This window comes from Sciurus carolinensis, chromosome 2 (assembly GCF_902686445.1).
Source record: "Sciurus carolinensis chromosome 2, mSciCar1.2, whole genome shotgun sequence".
Taxonomy (NCBI): Eukaryota; Metazoa; Chordata; class Mammalia; order Rodentia; family Sciuridae; genus Sciurus; species Sciurus carolinensis.
Genome location: NC_062214.1, coordinates 173,835,142 through 173,852,374, shown reverse-complemented (window position 1 = coordinate 173,852,374; position 17,233 = coordinate 173,835,142). Strand labels below are relative to the sequence as shown.

At 43.0% G+C, this 17,233-nt stretch overlaps 2 protein-coding genes across 24 annotated transcripts in view; one reads left to right on the top strand and one right to left on the bottom strand.

The window, feature by feature from the left end:
• The window catches only part of Ttll5 (tubulin tyrosine ligase like 5), a 266,244-nt gene extending 260,110 nt beyond the window's left edge, over positions 1 to 6,134 (bottom strand). For 4 of the 19 annotated variants that reach the window (XM_047540823.1, XM_047540816.1, XM_047540820.1 and 1 more), the window contains exons 1-2: positions 5,836 to 6,124; positions 4,383 to 4,551 (exon numbers count right to left, since the gene is read on the bottom strand). In XM_047540823.1, coding sequence (XP_047396779.1) covers positions 4,383 to 4,456 — 74 coding nt within the window. In that variant the 5' untranslated portion in view covers positions 4,457 to 4,551; positions 5,836 to 6,124. Of the gene's footprint in view, positions 1 to 4,382; positions 4,572 to 5,835 lie in introns of those variants that run through there. The other 15 variants (XM_047540822.1, XM_047540827.1, XM_047540828.1 and 12 more) reach the window with 10 other exon arrangements.
• Erg28 (ergosterol biosynthesis 28 homolog) lies at positions 6,050 to 15,156 on the top strand. Of its 5 annotated transcripts, none has more exons than XM_047540841.1 (5): positions 6,050 to 6,094; positions 8,703 to 8,865; positions 11,394 to 11,488; positions 14,143 to 14,261; positions 14,386 to 15,156. In XM_047540841.1, the coding sequence occupies exons 2-5, from the start codon at positions 8,733 to 8,735 to the stop codon at positions 14,555 to 14,557; spliced, it is 519 nt and encodes a 172-aa protein (XP_047396797.1). In that variant the 5' UTR covers positions 6,050 to 6,094; positions 8,703 to 8,732; the 3' UTR covers positions 14,558 to 15,156. The 5 variants fall into 5 exon arrangements, with proteins under 5 accessions (XP_047396797.1, XP_047396798.1, XP_047396794.1 ...); XM_047540842.1 differs by lacking the exon at positions 6,050 to 6,094 and adding an exon at positions 6,159 to 6,444 and having other exon boundaries at positions 8,707 to 8,865; positions 11,394 to 11,534; positions 14,386 to 14,527; XM_047540838.1 differs by lacking the exon at positions 6,050 to 6,094 and adding an exon at positions 6,180 to 6,444 and having other exon boundaries at positions 8,707 to 8,865.
• Positions 15,157 to 17,233: the final 2,077 nt, after the last annotated feature.

Below are 17,233 nucleotides of genomic sequence, written 5' to 3'. Positions count from 1 at the left end.
AGAAGTCTGGCACTGCAATGGTCATTTTGTGATACTGAGGGGACAGCCCAGAGCTGACAGTAAAGGAAATCAGTGAAGCCTGGGTGATAAAGTCAGAGCTGCAAAATCAAACCTTGCTTAAATATGAGTTATAAATCCCCTGTCTTCTTTAAGACAATTGGAGTTATATTGTAATTTCTTGCACATACAAGAAATCATAACTGATATATTCCCAATAATTTATATATCCCTTTAATACTCTATAGTCCCTTTTTAAGCCAATTTGATGACTCATCCTAAAATTCCAGGCTAGGAACTCGAAATTAAAACAAGTATCCCAATTAAAATCATATTTTAAAACAAACATAGTGAATGGAACAATATGTATTTTCCTCCAGTATAAAACCATAGGCTTTTTTTTCTCTTTCCCTATTCTCAGGAAAGCTCAATTTAATCATCTTAGACAGATGGATATTTACTCATGGATTAAGAAATTCTTTGGGGAATTTTGGAGGAAGGAAGGGGGCAAATATTAAAGGAACTGAATCCCTCCTCTGTGCCAGTGATTGAACTACAAACTTTCATGTTGTCTCACTTACTCCTCTTGCCCACACTATGAAGTAGAAAAAGTGTCTCCAAGGTCCAGTAACTTGCCCAAGGTCATACAGCTGCTTACATATATAGGTCTTTGAACCCAGTGTCTCTGGTTCTTAATGCCCTATTGCTGAAAAATCGTATCTCAGTGAAGGTCTGCGTATTAAACACCTGAACTCAACTCCTTCGGAATTTAAACAAATCAATTCCTTACATAGAATGAGACTCATTTAGCCAACACTCTATTCTTAAAACTCACATGACCACACCCCTTAACAAAAACCATATCACAAAATTCAGGGCCAAGACATATCCTCCCAGTCCAAGTTTTAGAAGTCCCACACTCTGAATGCACAGGTACCAGGCTACTAATCTTTGAGGTTTCAGCAGCTTGTAGACTTGGGTTGAGCTGCCCTCAGCTATTTAGTGAAAACAGCAAAGAACACCATATCTAGTTCATTTCCTGTTCTAGAAATGGAATGTGGATGCTGACTGTTCTTGTTCTTAGACTTAGTGATGGTACCTGTCTGTGAGAAATGGTGTTTATAGGGTCCTTTTTTTTTTTAAGCAAGGACGAGTTCTTGTGGTTTGCTTGCTTTTTAATCTTAAATACCTATAAGATATGGGTATGGGGTCAGATGATTCCTATGATCTCTTCCAACTATAATTTTTCCATTATATTTTCACATCAGTGGATAGATGGGAAAGATAGGCAGCCTATGGAGTCTTGGTCAAAAAAACTTTGGAAACTATCCAAAGTTCCTTTGCAATCTAGCACTAGCTACAAACTGGCACCACTGTGCCTTAGTATTTATGAACAATGGATGGCTGCTACAGTTAAAAATGTCAGACCAGACTCAGCAACACAATAGACAGACACACAGCTGGGAAGAGCCAAGGCCCTGACTATACTATGCAGGAAGCCAAATCCCTGACAAAGAAGTTTTCTCACTTACAACCTATAGAAAGATAAGAGTAGCAAATCATTAGTTCAGTAGAGTCAACTGAAAAACACTCAAGGCAGAAGGTAAACTGTTGGGTAGAGCACTTGCCTAGCATGTGTGAAGCACTGCATTCGATTCCCACCACCACATATAAACAAATGAATAAAATAAAGGTCCATCAACATCTTTTTAAAAATGCTCCTACCAGGTGATACTAACAGGGAATAAAATTTTAAATGATTAGGAAACTGAACAGTGGAACTTCCCATGTTCGTTCACATCAGAAACTGGTATATACTAAGAAAATTCATTCTTAGACATAAAGGACAAAGAATTTGAATGAAGACCAGTTCTAATGGCTCATTTTATTGAAAACCTAAGAATATTTTGGTTTTTAATTTATTTATGTATATATGTATGTATGTATTTAGGTGCCAAGGATTGAACCCAGGGGGCTTGACCAGTGAGCCACATCCCAGCCTTTTTATTTTTCATTTTGAAACAGGGTCTCACTAAGTTGCTGAGACTGGTCTCGAACTTGAAATCCTCCTGCCTCAGCCTCCAGAGCTGCTGGGATTACAGGCAGACACTGCTGTGCCCCACACATTCTGGTTTTTAAGAAGCAACTTCATGAGGAATAGAATATATACTGTTCCCTCCAGGGAGTCAGGCTGCATAATTCACAGATTCACAACCTCCTCCTCAGAACCCCTGCAGTGGTCACTGTGTTTACTGCTCACTTTTTAAACTGATTTAAAGTCACCTTTCATGACAGAAATTACGGTTACTACTTTTTTCAGTGACTAGAGAAACCTTACATTGAGTGCTTACATGAAAATTTCCAGTTCTATATATAAATACGTATTTGGGATCCCAGCAAAATACACTTACATTTCTTTACATTTCTTTACATTTATTATTTGAAATGTCATGCAAAACAAGGACTGCTAAGATGGTTTCCAACCCTAAAATCCAGAACTGCAAGGCGTTAATACTTTCATAAAGCCTAGGGATCTGAGCGGATCTAACAGATGTCCAAGGACACACATCTCTGGATCAAATCAACATCGTTACGTTGACTTAGGGTCTTTTACTTTCAAAACTTTCTCAAGGTAAACCTATTGTGAATAAAACTATTCACATACACGTGTCTGATAAACAAAAAGTAAGTTGATGGAAGAATATTAAAAGTTAAAAATCAACAGAAAGAATCTGAAAGAAAGAAGAGCAAAAGGTCCATAAATTTGGATGGGGGTAGAGAGAGATGACATCTGTATTTTCAATAAGTTTTATGGGCAGGAAACCACAGGAGTATGAGCATTGTCTGAGCCTATCCTCTAAGTCCACCAACAAGACAGTAATGAAGTAAAGGAACAATCTTTAAAACAGAAAGACCGATGCTTGCTGCAGAAGTTAAAAATTCTGTGGCAGCACACTGAAAGAAAAATGGCACAAGAAGGCAAAGTAACCAGAGGGAATTACCCATTTAATTATCCTGAAAGAGAATGACCCAAATATACTGTCAAATTCCTATTACTTTCTATGACCTAACAATGAGAAGCCTTTCCTCAAAGCTGTTTTAATACTTCAATAATTTTCTTCAAATGCTAGTAAGTAATGTAATTTTCTACCCTATAAAAATGTCTACTATAAATTCCATAAACCAGTTCGAATTATACCTTACATTTGTATGGTATTTTGTAATTACTTTTTGTGGGGGGAGGGGTTACCAGGGATTGAACTCAGGGGCACTCAGCCACTGAGCCACATCCCCAGCCCTATTTTGTATACTTAATTAGAGACAGGGTCTCTCTGAGTTGCTTAGTGCCTCGCTGTTGCTGAGGCTGGTTTTGAACTCAGGATCCTCCTGCCTCAGCCTTCCGAGCAGCTGGGATTATAGGCGTGTGCCACCGCACCTGGATGGTACTTTGTAATTTACCAAGTAATTTCTCACATGATTCTATTTGTTCCTAACCACACCCATACAAAATAGCCTGGGAGATACTATCCCTGTTTTTCAGGTTACAGGGCACACATATATCCAAAAGGACGCAGAGTATCTAAGAAAGAGAGAAAAAAAGTATCTTAACTTTAAGACAAATTCTCTCTATATTCTGTGTCAAGTAAAAATATTAAAGGAGGCAAAGAAGCAAAGCTCTTCAAATTCCAGGAAAGCCAAGCCCCTGAGTTCTTGATATTTGTAAGGCTGTGTTTAATAAAGTAGAACTAATAACATCTTCTAATTAAATAAGATACAACACTTTTATCTCCAGATTAAATGAGAAACAGATGAGATAAAGTCTTTATCATCTTCTACTTCTTTCTATCATTCATTTTTATTGAGGATCAATGATCAAGATATATGGACTCTTACTAAAAGAATTCAGGAAAGCAATTGTGGTTCAAAGGACATAGCACAGGCTATAGAATCTAATATCCTGCCCCAGAGTTGCTATGGTAAGTTATCCGACCTCTTTGCATTACCAACACTCTATCACTGTAAAGGCTTTTGAAAAAACTAGCATAACAATCAACATCACAGTCTGGAAACCTACTTTTCTTCAATATCTAAAAATTTCAGTCTCCTACACTGAATGCTCTGCTCAAAAGTACACCAAAAGCTACTACCTGCATTTTACAACATCTAGAGCTGATGTTCACTCATGAATCCAGAAACAAAGCCTTATCTCATTTCCAATACATGATGGGAATGAATAAAACCTTGATTATCTAATGATCATGGATAAAAGTTAAAACCAGAGCCAGATAATACCAATGGAAGAACACTGGATAGAATACATGAGTGAAAGAAACTATTTTCCCATACTAAAGGCAAAGGGTCAAAAGCAGGCTTGCTGTACTTACTCTTGGCTTACCACCTCCTCATCCTCTGAGGAAGATGCTGTTTCCTCCAGGTCCCGGGCCATCACGACTGGCATTTCCTTTAGAGTTTGTCATGCAGTCAGCAGACAGGGGCCTCAGAGACCTTTCCTTGCAGATTCACCGGATCAGACAATTTGGGTGGCACAGATTCCTGCAAGAAAATCAAGTGATCTGAAATATAATATAGCTGTCTGTTTCTTGATTTTGCAGATAATCTTCCAAATGATGAAAAGAAATATATTCCTAAAGAGTGCTCAACCTCTAGACTCTTACCTTCTACCACAATGCCTAAAATATGCTCCTAATCAAGATTTTTTCTCATACATACTGTCGATGCTATATGTACTTGAAGAGCTTTATTAAGTTTATGTCTCTCACTTGTCTTTTATATACTAAATCTAATGTATACCAAAAGGAAAAATTCATTTCGCTTTTTGCACAGTCGGAGGTAGGTGGCTGATTCCCTAAAACATAGATTCCTTGCCAGACAAATCCGACCTGGGTTAAAAATGAAAATTAAAACTCAAGTTCCAAGCCCCTTGTAAATATTTATTTAGACTATGACAAGCAAGCAGGCTAGCTGTTGTCATAGTTCTAGTAAAAACAATTCAACTGAACTGAAAGGTTTAAGATATATTCCTCCTAATCGAGGGTCAGATAAACAGGTGGGGGAAAATCAATGCTTTTCCAAACACTCTTAATCATTCTCACTTACTAAAAATCAAAAACTTTGATCTGAATCTTAAATAGGTTTTAAAATTAGGGAAATTCCCAACACTGCATTTCTAACTTAAAAATGTTTTTTAGAGGAAGGAACAGAAACTACAAAGACAATGAAAATGTTTAAATGACCATAATCCCAAGAGTCAGAGATAATAATCTTGTATCAATCGTTCTAAACTTTATTTTCCTACGCATTCAAATATACGATAAGATTGTGAATAAGACGAAAAACACCAACCCGGAAAAAGATCCCTACAGATTTTTCGCGGAAAAATGGGCGATATCTAACAACCTAGTGACTCTCTTCGGGGGATTCCCAAAGGGATTCCTCGATCTTTCCCCAAAAGGTTGAGAAGTCCATTAAGTTAAAACAAGCCAAAGCTGCAAGAGAGGAAGGCATGCCAACCTTTCCTGGGCTCCTGCAGAGCTAGGAGAGACTCCGCGCTCGGAAGAGTAAGGACTCTCGCTGAAAAGGAGTCCTGGCCCTGAAGGGATCTGCCTTCAGCCCCAACCCCAGATCATCCCAATCCCAGGTAGGACCGCAGGTGCTCCCCGCGGGGAAGGCGCGGCCACTCTGCCCGCAGCGATTCAGCCTGGCGCGCCCGGAAGCCAAGAGCTGCTCGGGACTCAGGGAAGTGCAGCGGACCGCGCCCGCCCAGACCTGGGAGCGCACCTCCCTCGGGAAGGGGAGCAAGCCGGCGCAGGCGTTTACCTGTCTCATCTTCCCATGGCTCGGAGCAGGCAGGCGGGGACCGCGCTCTGCGCCTACCTTCCTCCTCCTTCCCCAGCCAGGTTCACGGCAGTCGCCGACGGCTGCTTCCCCCGTTACTACAACAACCAACAAGCAACCGCCCGCTCGGAGCCACTGCGCAGGCGCCGCCACCGGGCGCTGACAACGCCCGGCTGCGGGCGCGGACGGATGACGTCACCGCGGCGCAGCGCGGGAGCTGAGCCCAGTTCCCGAAAGAAAGGTGTCTTGGCTCCTTTTTTCCACTCTTACTTTCTCCGCCCCTAAAAGGTTGACTCCAAATCCATAATTCCGCCACGCTCCACAGGAGGGTTTACTGCGTGAGCGGCGTAACAGAGGAGAGGCTTAGGCAGCGGCCACCGCTGATTGGCAGCAAGGGGGTTCACTCCCTATCTCCTGCTTGAGCATAACGGGCACAGCCAATCAAAGAGAGGGCTGACAGAAACGACCCAATCTTGAAGCCGGGCGGAGGACGGGGGCGGGGACAAATGGCTCAGGTGGACTTGCCGCTGGAGCAGTCCTGGGGGAGCGTGTTTACTGCTGGCTCTACGGTGCTGGGGGTCCGATCGCCAGGTAGGAAAATTTGGAGAAGGAGCTTGAAGGTGTCTGTGTGGCATCTGATTGAGAGGATTTGGAGAGTCTAGGAAAATGGAGGTTGCCTGGGAGGTACCTTTTGGGGGAACGGGGTTGGACAGAAGATGACAAGGAAGAGCCAGGAACATGGAGAGGTCTTGGGTGAAATCGGGGAATGAAGGAATGGATGGATGAATGAGCAGCCTCTGTGAATTTTGCACTGTGAAAGGAGCCTTCACTTTTCCTCTTTTAATTCCTGTAACCCTTGAGGCATATATTTTATCTCTATTTTGCGGATGAGGAGACCGAGGCTGCAAAGTGTAAATGACCAGGGGCCACATAATGATAGGGTTAAAATAGGAATTTCTCTCCTGACTCGTAACTTTTAACACAACATCTATGCTGGATTGGGCCAGGGCAGAATTTGAAGACAGATGTTTTATACTCTGGGAAACCCTAAAGCTTTAGGGAAATGGAGTTCAGTAATTGGTAGAGCAATTCAGAAGTGACCAGGCTCTTTTCCTCAGCTATCTGCTGGAATTTCTAAGACTTGTGAAATGGAAGTCATAATTTCTGAAAGAGGGTGGTGTGGGGACATCCATTCACTTTTTCTGGGAAGAGACCTGAGGCTCTAATTGAGAGGGGGTGAGGAAATAAAAAGTACAGGTGAACCTTGGCCCAGTTGTAAGTGTCAGTATTCTCTGGATTTTGATGAAGTCCTCCTTTGTAACCCACATTTCCCTGAAGAGCTCCCAAATTCACTTTTTCTTCTCTAGAGCTCTTTCTTGGTGGGGTTTTGGTACTTCACACTGACTCAGGATTGCTGACTTAAATAACTTAACTCAACTGAGTAGCATGGAACTGTACTGAAACTTCTGCCAAAGTGTCAAAGGAAACCTGACAGTTTATTGCCACCTCAGGCCTGAGCAGTTAACCAAACAGAGAAAATGTGGACCAAAAGATAATAATGAAGATGGGAACAAAGCTGTTCTTTTATTAGAACTAATTTATCTAGGATGCTTTTAAGTCAAACTGATTAAAATCACTATTCAACAAGGGTTGGTGTAAGCCTACACATATATATGTATGTATGTATATGTATATGTGTGTATATATATGTTAAATAATTGAATTATATATACTACTTGAAGACCGAAGTGGATGTTGTATGCTTGTCTTCATCAAAAACGGGAACATCATCAAAATTTTCTCAGTGAGATAGTTTAGCAACAGTCTACCAGACCTCCCTGCCATATGTTAGCTGTATAGCCTCAAGCAAATCACTTAACCTCTCTTCCAACCCTCATCTATAAAGTGGAAATATTAATAGTGCCTGCCTACCTGGTTGTAAGAATTAAATGAGATGATATATGTTAGATTCTTGGCACAGTGCATGGCACAAGTGCTAATAATTAATAACTATTATAAATTTTCTTGCAACCCAGTACCAAGATTGCTGTTTCTCTGTGTCCAACTAGTTCTAAAGTCACAGTGGTATTTTTTTTTTTCAGCTTTTAGATTGTTGTAGTATACCTGAGAAGCACAGTAGAGAAAAACCTAATGATATAAATGGTGCCATCATCCCACAGGTTCCACTCAATTGTATAAGGGTTTTATAGGCTTGAAAGGATCTGTCATCAATAATCAGGCAGGTCTCTGTGAGTGGACTTAAAAATCAATCACTTTTGAGCCACTTGCATTATAAAGAGGAATGGCATGAAAAGTTAAAAGATACAGAAGTACTGATTCTGCCTAAGAGAAAGAAGTTCTGATTTAGAGTAATCCTGTATTTTGTCTAAGTTACTTAGACAAAGATAAGTACCATGTAGCTTATTGAAAAGTATAGAGTTCATTCACCACTGTTAGTGTGACTAACTATTGGGACCAATTTCCAGAAGCCTCACACCGAAATCCATTGTTACTTTATAATAATATTTGTACACCTCCTTTTCTTCTGTTCTCTTTTTTCTCTCCATTTTATCCTGGCAAATTTGTCATGTCCACCATTGTATTACCAAAACTTTGTCACTTTGGCTTAGGTAAATAGCTTGCTAACCCTCTGAAGTAAGAGTAGTGTTTTAAGAAAACTGGGGGTAGATGGACAGAAAGAACTTGGAGAGGAATTTATGAAGCAATTGGTCAACTGAGCTCTGCACAGTCCTTGTGAGTCAGACACAGGCCGGCCACACAGGTGAGAGGGCTTATGGTTGAAGTAGACTGACCCTCATAGCCTCATGTCCTTTGCCTTTGTTTCCAAGGCAGAACACCCCCTTGAGTTTGGGGGAGTCATGAGCCGTTTCCTGAACGTGTTGCGAAGCTGGCTGGTTATGGTATCCATCATAGCCATTGGGAATACGCTCCAGAGCTTCCGAGACCACACCTTTCTCTATGAAAAGCTCTACACTGGCAAGCCAAACCTTGGTAAGAAATCAAAGAACTGCATCCTATGTGGAAGTGATCTAGCTGTGGTTCCCAAGCCAGGCTGTACATCAGAACAACCCAGGAAACTTCAAAACAAACCCAGGCACCCATTTCTCTCTCCAAATCTAATTAATGAGCCTGGGAGAAGCTCAGGAATCCAGTTTCTGAAAACCTCCAGGTACTTCTGATGCTGCCTTTTCTGGCCTTTGGTAGCCACTGCAGCTAACAGAAAGCACTTGACCCTTACTCCTCAAGCGTCTCTGGATACCTTTTCATTCATTTTATACTGCCCTGGACAATTAGGGTGTACAAAAAGCTTTATTAGGGAAAGTGAGGAAATAGAGTTGCTTGGTGACTCTGGAATGTTCCACTTGAAAGCCATAAAGAAGCTTCAGAATCCCAGAGTCCTTTTCAGGAATCACCTGGTTTGTATTCCATGTTACAGGTGGACTGTTAGTAATCCAAGGTCTTCCCAGGAAGTGACGTAGTCCCTGAGCAGATTCCCAAAATCCCTTCAAGATGGTCTTCCAGAATGAAACTTCAGAAGGCTCACAGTGGCTCTCTGGTCCCAACCTCTCTGTGGAGAGCATTTGTACACTACAGCTTGTACTTGACCACGTGGATGTGTGGGTACTTTGAGCTGCATGGTTTCACAGCAGCTGCCAGTTCTGTGTCCCACGAATAGCTAACCCAGATTCATGCTCTGACCTAGCTCATCTTTCTGCAACATCTGGGTAAAAAGTGAAATTAAGTAGGCTAAGGATTATTTTGAACAAAGCTCAGATATATTAGGAGTAAAGAACCTGCAAAAGCGAGGAGGATATTTCTGGTTTTTCACCTTTCAGTGCCGCCTCACAGAAGCCTGTATAAATGCCCAGGACTTTAGAGTTCGTATGGCTAGCCCTTTGAATTTAAAGTTGAGACTGAGAGGCCCAGGGGTCATGTGACTTGCTGTACAGCTGAGCAGAACCAGTATATGGCAGGAGAAGGAGTGGAGGGCAGGCGAAAAGTGGAGGCTGCCTGCCTCCTGGGATTTGGGGCTCTCTTGCTATTCTACTAATGGTAGCCGTGCTCTGGAGTGTCCCATAGAATTTTACCTGATCCTAATCTGGTTAGGCCTGGTGAAACACTCCACTTGAGTCTCTGACAAACTATAGTGAAATTTCCTCAGTCTTCTCTTTAGAAAAGCTATCAAATTGTTTTTTAAAGGATGTAGTCCTGGCCTGGGGTTATGGCTCAGTGGTAGAGCGCTTGCCAAGCACATCTGAGGCACTGGGTTTGATCCTTGGCATCACATTAAAATTAATTAATTAATTAAAGGTATTGTGTCAATCTATACAATATAAAGATTTAAATATATTAAAAAAAAAAAAAAAAAAAGGATGTAGTCCTTGGGCTGGGGATGTATCTCCGTGGTAAAGCAGTTGCCTAGTGTGTATTGAGGCCCTGAAACAAAAAGAAAAATGTAGCCCTTCAGGGCTAATGCTAGATATTTGGTTGGCCAATGGAATTTTTTGTTACTACCAACTGAAGGTATTCATTAATTGCTATGAATTTGGTAGAGCTATCTACCTTTCCAAAGGCTAGAAAATCCTTGAAGCCCAGTAACATGAAGAGATCTTTCAGTCATCAGTCTTGTCCCTTGAAATTTCTCTTGCACAGGAAGGGATAGAACAACAAAGGAAGTATCTTTGCCTTCATTGTTTGGGCATTTCCAAACTACCTGATGCCTCAAATCTGTGGCTATACATTTGTCACCCAAGCAGGGAGTTTGTAGAAAATACCTATGCAAGGGCCTACCTCTAGAGTGTTTGGTGTAATCTGTTACCTGACCCTCGTTAAGTTTATAAAACTCCCTCAGTTGATTCTGATAAGCAGCTAGGGTCAAGAACCATTGTTATGTTGGAATATGACCCATACTTTCAGGGAAAGATATTTAATGCAGAGTGCCAGAATGAAGCCATACAAAACCAAGTGCCCCCAGAAGAGCCCAAAGAAATAGCACTTTATTCCACTACCACATACACAGAAAAACAACCCTGTTTGGGTTTTGTTCAAATAATGTTGATCTGGATTCAGAGAGAGATCCAGGGGCATAGGTCTCTTAAAGATTGTATCTCTGAAATCTCTCCTGGATCAGCCTTGAAAGTCTGTGGGTCTGTGGTCTCCTAGGCACCTCATAGTAACAGACCCATCTCACACAGTCCTGTCCTGACAGTCTCTTTGGGCTTCCAGGCAGAGAAGATACAAACTGCTGTATCCAGGAGCTATTTGCCTAAGTGAGTTTTTGCTTGGGTGACCACTCTTGGCATTCCCCTTCTAACTGTAGACATCTGAAGAGGATCTGAGTAGTTCTCATTCTGGAATTCCTTCCCTTCCTTCTAGTCCCCAGGTATGGCACCAGAGCCTCCACTCTGCCCCGCCACAGGGAGGAGAGGCTCAGCCATCTCCTATGAATCTGCAGAGTGTGGAAGGCACCACCCGCTGCCCACCTCTTCTCAACATCCTTGCTTTTTTCTACCACACAGTGAATGGCCTCCAAGCTCGGACCTTTGGAATCTGGACATTGCTGTCATCGGTGATTCGCTGCCTCTGTGCCATTGACATCCACAACAAGACGTATGTAAGGGAAGGAAGAGCTTTAGCATCCTTTTGTTGGAAATCAGGCGGTAGGCATGCTGCCCCCTCTGTTGAGACCTGTTAATCCTTTTACTACATTAGCCTAGAGTCTGCATAATAAAAGATCAGTAGGATCCATTCCTTCCAGGCCTAAAAAAAAAATAATAGGCCTAACGGGTCTTCTTTAATATCTGAGAAATCTTTGGAACTGACATAGCAAACTGGCGGTGTTATACTCCACTGGTCTGCATCATATCCCTCAATTTCTTTACTAAAGAATCTGCCTTTCTTCTACTAAAGAAGTAGAATGTTGTGTTCTTGTAGCTTCAGTTTGTTGTTATTGTCTTCTTGATTATTTTGCAGTACTGGAGATCAGACCCAGGACCTGGTGCATGGCAGGCAAATGCTTTGCCACTGAGCTGCAATATGATCTTTTTAGAGTAACCACCTACACATAACATTCTCACATTCCTCTTTAAGAAGCAGGAATGACCAGAAATCTTGATTCATGAAAAAATAGGAACCCACAAAGTAAACTGGCATGCTTTTGCAGAGTCAGTAAGTAAGGGTGGAGAAGAACCTGCTTGCTGCCTCTTTGTAGGGACCAAGTGTGGAACAATATCACAGGCGGGCCTAGCCTCCTGTCTAGACAGTGCCATATCCCCCTCTGGCCACTGGAGGGGGCTCAAGCTTTCTTCAGCAATAATCATCCCAAGCTAGATGGAAAAGTTCTGCTCAGTTCTCTGGGTGAGGCGGGCGTTTTGACAGCCTCACTCGAAAATATTTTTGTCTTATCCAGGCTCTCAGCATCCGGGAAGAGAGAAGGCAATAATATTTTCTGAACCCCTCTAATTATGCCAGGAGCTTTCATGTACATGACCTTGATTAAGTCTCCTCCTAGCAGCCCTGGGAGGTAGTGATTTTCATTCCTGATTTTGCAGATCTGAATATTAGAGACGCAATTAATTTAAACTGAGGAAGATAGACTCAAGTGGGATTTGAATCAAGGGATTTGATCTCTCCAACTCCAATTTTTTTTTTTTTTTTTTTTTTTTTAACTTGAAACTGTGGTTTACTTGTCCTAGATTGACACATATTTTTGGAAGCAGTATGGTTTAGTGGAAACAGCCTGGGGCCAAATGAAAACAAGAAAATGTATTCTGGTCTCAGTTTTGTTGGCAATTAGTTTTATAGCAACAAGTTCATTGTTTACTTTTCTCTGCACCTTGGTCTCTTCATCTATAAAATGATAATAGATAGCTGTTTTACTTCTCAGGGTGACAGGGAGGGAGAATTGAATAATCATTTTAGAGACCTTTATCATGGCTGGGTATGGTGGCACACAACTGTAGTCTCAGCAACTGATGACATGGTCTCAAAATAAAAAAGGGCTGGGAATGTAGCTCAGTGGTAAGCGTCCCTGGGTTCAATTCCAAGTACCGAAAAAAAAAAGACCTTTACCACGATGAAGTAGTAGTGATAGGAAGAGGGGTCATCTTCTGTTTGCTGTGCTTGTGGAGTGAGCAGAGATAAGTCCCACTTATCCTTACCTCTGATCCCCAGGAACTTCTCCCCTTTTCCCAACATGGGAACTGCAAATGACTTGCTGTTTCTGGTCCTTTCTTGATCCTTGCACTTCCTACATGCACTGATACTGTTCCCTCACTCACTGGAAACTCAAAAGTCAATACACATGCATACATGTTTATTAATGTATAAAAGCACACACCAGAATGATAAAAATAAATTTTAAGGTATTGGCCACTTGTGGGGAAGGGAGAGGGGTGACAACAGGGTCACGGTAGGGTAAGGGTGCACAGGATGCAGTAACTGTTAGATGTAATATTTTATTTCTTAGCAAAAAAGTATCTGAAACAAAAATGTCCAAATGTTAAGATTTGATGGAGCTGCCTATTAGTTACCCTGGAGTTCATTATAGCATACTACCATTTTTTGTATATTTGAAGCATTTCCTAATTTTTTCCTTAATTTCGTACTTGAAGAAAGAATATCAGCAATCCAAGAGGTTCATCAGCCAGTTACTTGTCTCTTCTCACCTCAGGGTCAAAACTAAGGAACAGGTTCTCAGCCCATGGGGTTGTCCTTGCGTCCTCCCTCTAACCGCTTTTGGAGGCTAAGACACAAAATAACCAACTGAGAGTAAATCTAAAAGCCCCAGAGATGTCTTACTCCTTGCTCTCAATTCCAGACATTCATTCCGTGGCATCCATCATTTAAACCCTGACCTGCACAGGCCCGGACATCTGCCTGGTGGGCTTAGACTAGAGAGTCTGCTAATGGGACAAGCAGAACACGGCAGTGTGGTGGCCTGCACTGCCAAGGATTGCCATGACCCAGAGTCTGCCTCACGGTAGTTAGGTTCTCTACCTTGCTACAACTTGGGGTCCACTCTGGGTGCTTGGACCATTCTCCTCCCAGATGAGCCACTGAGCTACCTTTAGTTTCAAAACCTTTCATTTTGTCCTAGGTGAGAACAAATTGAGGTGATCAACCAGCCAGGTATTTGTCAGGAACAAGTGTCCTTACTCTGAAGCACAGTCACATGACTTGTGTATGTCAAGTCTGACTAATACTTTCTGCCATCCTGTACCAAACAGGCAGTAATTTTCGTTCCCATTTCTGTCTGCTCTCTTGTAGGCTCTATCACATCACACTCTGGACCTTCCTCCTCGCCCTGGGGCACTTCCTCTCCGAGTTGTTTGTATTTGGAACTGCAGCACCCACGATTGGCGTCCTGGCCCCCCTGATGGTGGCAAGTAAGCACCCTGCCACCCTAGGCCTCCCACAACAACTGCCCTAGCACCAGGGCTGGCGCAGGGGCAGGTGCACGGTAAGAAGGGCCCCGTGTTGACATCCCCACTTGTCTCGTCTCTGTTCAAGGTTTCTCGATCCTGGGTATGCTATTCGGGCTCCAGTACCTAGAAGCAGAGCCAGCATCCAGACAGAAGAAGAGGAACTGAGGCCGCAGGGCCACCTCCAGGATCCACCTCCTCCACCTCTACTATCTCGCCCTCCTCTGCTCTTTAATTTCTTCTTTTGGCTCCATCCTTAGCCCCTTTATCCACTTTCAGCCTTTTAAGTTGTTGAGGTTTTGCCTTTTTTTTTTTTTTAACATTTAAAAACATTTAAGACATAACATGCACACAGAAAAGTATATAACATGTATGTACAATTTAAAGAATCATTTTAAAGTGAACATCCTAATAAGCCACCCAAGTCAAGAAATGGCCAACCCCTCAAGAGCCCCCACCCCATGCGTCCTCCCCACCTACAGCCCCCTTCAGGCTCCCTCTTCCCGCTTCTGCTCTTGTTTTGCCTTTTTTTCCCCCCTTTATTTCCATTCCTTGATTTGACTTGGGATATGAGAACTGTGAAACTTGAAGCTGCTGCCCAACCTGAGCAGCTGTGACCAAGGGCTGCTTCAAGGGGCTGTCCACACACACTGGGCTCCTCTCTGCTGCTGGACTCTCGACTCTGAACCCTCCGAGGACAGGCAGTTCTTCTGAGAAGGGCTCCCCTCTGTGTGGGCAGGACTGTGGCTCTTCTTTTACCTACAGGTGGGTGAGGGTTGGAAGAGTCTGGGCTGTTTTTAGACCTTCTGGTCAGCTGTATTTGTGTAACGAATTTTGTAATAAATAGAAAAACCCTCTTGCTTTGATCAGTTCTTGTACTTTGACCGAGAGCACCACAGTTTTCTGCCTGATCAGGTCCACCTCAGCGAGGAGGACAGCTCGTGGCCTCCAGCTCCTTATTGTCACTTGCTCACATCTCTTACATTTTTAAGGTCAGATCATCTTTTTCTTGATCTTCAAGATTCTAAGTTCACAAGAGCGAGTGTGGCTCAGTGGCAGAGCACGTATGAGGCCCTGGGTTCAATCCCTAGCACCACCAAAAAAATAAAAACATGATTCTGAGTTCACATTTCAACCTCAGGACCCTTTCTTCCCTTTCTTATTCTTCTTCCTAAGAAGAAACAGATGTTTGAGAACACAGAAACAAAGTAGGATTAGGTACCACAGAAGAAATAGCTGCATGACCACGAAAAGGAGCCAGCTAGATCTGGAGGGTGATACACCAGAGTGGACAGTGGCCATCCAGGCCACCTGGCGAGCCTCCACTGGCTGGGCCCTCCACACGTTGTGTATGCCAGAAAGGCCACTCAGTATTTCAGCAAATATTAATTGAGTACTTTTCCACGCCAGACATGCAGGAAAGAGAAACAAGCAAGATGGCAGGGCCTCTGCTCCCGTGAGCTTATGCTGTAGTCAAGGTAACAGAGGCCAAGCCATCCCAGGAAGGAAGAACTTCAGATAGAAGAATTCTAGAGAAAATAAAGTGTTTTCATCAAGAAGGGGTGGCCGTGGTGGACGAGGGAGCATAACAGTCACCAGAAAGTTCCTCCCAAGGTGGGGGTTTCATCTCAGAGTTGAATGCTCAAGTCAGATGTCCTCAGGTAGGAAGCAAGCAGTGAGGGCAGAGGGAGCAGCAACTGGAAGGCAGGAAGAGCCTTGTTCAAGGAGTAAGATCTGACTAAGGACAGCATGGTAGATCAGAAAGATCCGTAAGAATAAGAAGGATGTTCAGTGTTTCCACCTAAATACTGTGGGACTCTCCATCCGCTCTTTAAGTAGAAGGAACAAAATCTACCTTCAACTACCTGAAACGGTAAAATTACCGTGACTGGCTGGGATTATAAGCTTCAGGAAGGGTTTGATCAGAACTCTAGCTACACTGCTCTGTCTTTCTGTTCTGCCCAGCTGTGCTGGCTTCCTTCATGGTACCGAAAGGGGGCGCAGTAATTCCAGGCTTCACATCCCCAGGACACCACATGTAGAGAAAATAACTGTGGTAAGAACTTCCTTATCCACTATTGTAAGGGGGCAGCAAGAAAAGCAGTAGAGACCCACCTGGAGACGAGCTAAGAGAGAACAAATGATTTAGGTCCTCTTACTGTATGTCTTAGAAATGTGATTCCATGTAAAGGTAAGATCCTAAAGAGATGATGAAGGTAGAGAATTTTTAAGGCACTGTGAATATGAGATTTTTTTTTTTTATTTTTTAGTTGTGGATGGACACAATACCTTTATTTTATTTTTTTTAATGTGGTGCTGAGGATCAAACCCAGTGACTCACGCATGCTAGGCAAGCGCTCTACCACTAAGCCACAGTCACAGCGCTGACATGAGATCTCTTAACAATGCCAACTTGAGTTCCTTCCCAGATGATTTAAAGTAGAATCTCCAGCTAAGAATTGTGGTGCCACAATGCCGGAAGTGCAGCGTTGGCAACTCTAGGGAACAAACGTTCAGAAAACAGAGGGCAGCAGCATCTCCAAGTAACGGTTGTAAGGTAACAACCGGGAAAGGAGTGGCAGTAAGTAGCACAGAAAAACAGTAAAACACAGCTAGAGATACTGGGCTCCAGCTGTGGACTCTGGCCAGAGCGAGCTGGTGTGCGGCCGGGGTGACTGTAGAACAAACACTTCAGCCATCCTTTGAGGCAGAGCCAGGAACAACAGTGGGCTGTCCCACCAGTGGTCACATTCCAGCATGGACACAGTAGGAAAAGAGGTCAGGGTCACAGGCTGGCCACTGAGTTGCAGTGTCACATGTAGGCTGACAGGAACCTTCATAATCTCATCTTTAAAAAAGCCACCAGGATAATAGCACCCAAGTTCAGAGAGGACACAGACGCAGCTCCTCCAGCCTCCACCCCCACCCTCTAGACT

What these genes read in the sequence shown, in the direction of transcription:
- Erg28 (XM_047540838.1), top strand. Translation starts at nt 6,360, where the DNA reads ATGGCTCAGGTGGACTTGCCGCTGGAGCAGTCCTGGGGGAGCGTGTTT. An exon ending in CACTGGCAAGCCAAACCTTG is followed by an intron (nt 8,866 to 11,393) that starts GTAAGAAATCAA and finishes TCTACCACACAG; the next exon opens with TGAATGGCCTCCAAGCTCGG. An exon ending in ACATCCACAACAAGACGTAT is followed by an intron (nt 11,489 to 14,142) that starts GTAAGGGAAGGA and finishes GCTCTCTTGTAG; the next exon opens with GCTCTATCACATCACACTCT.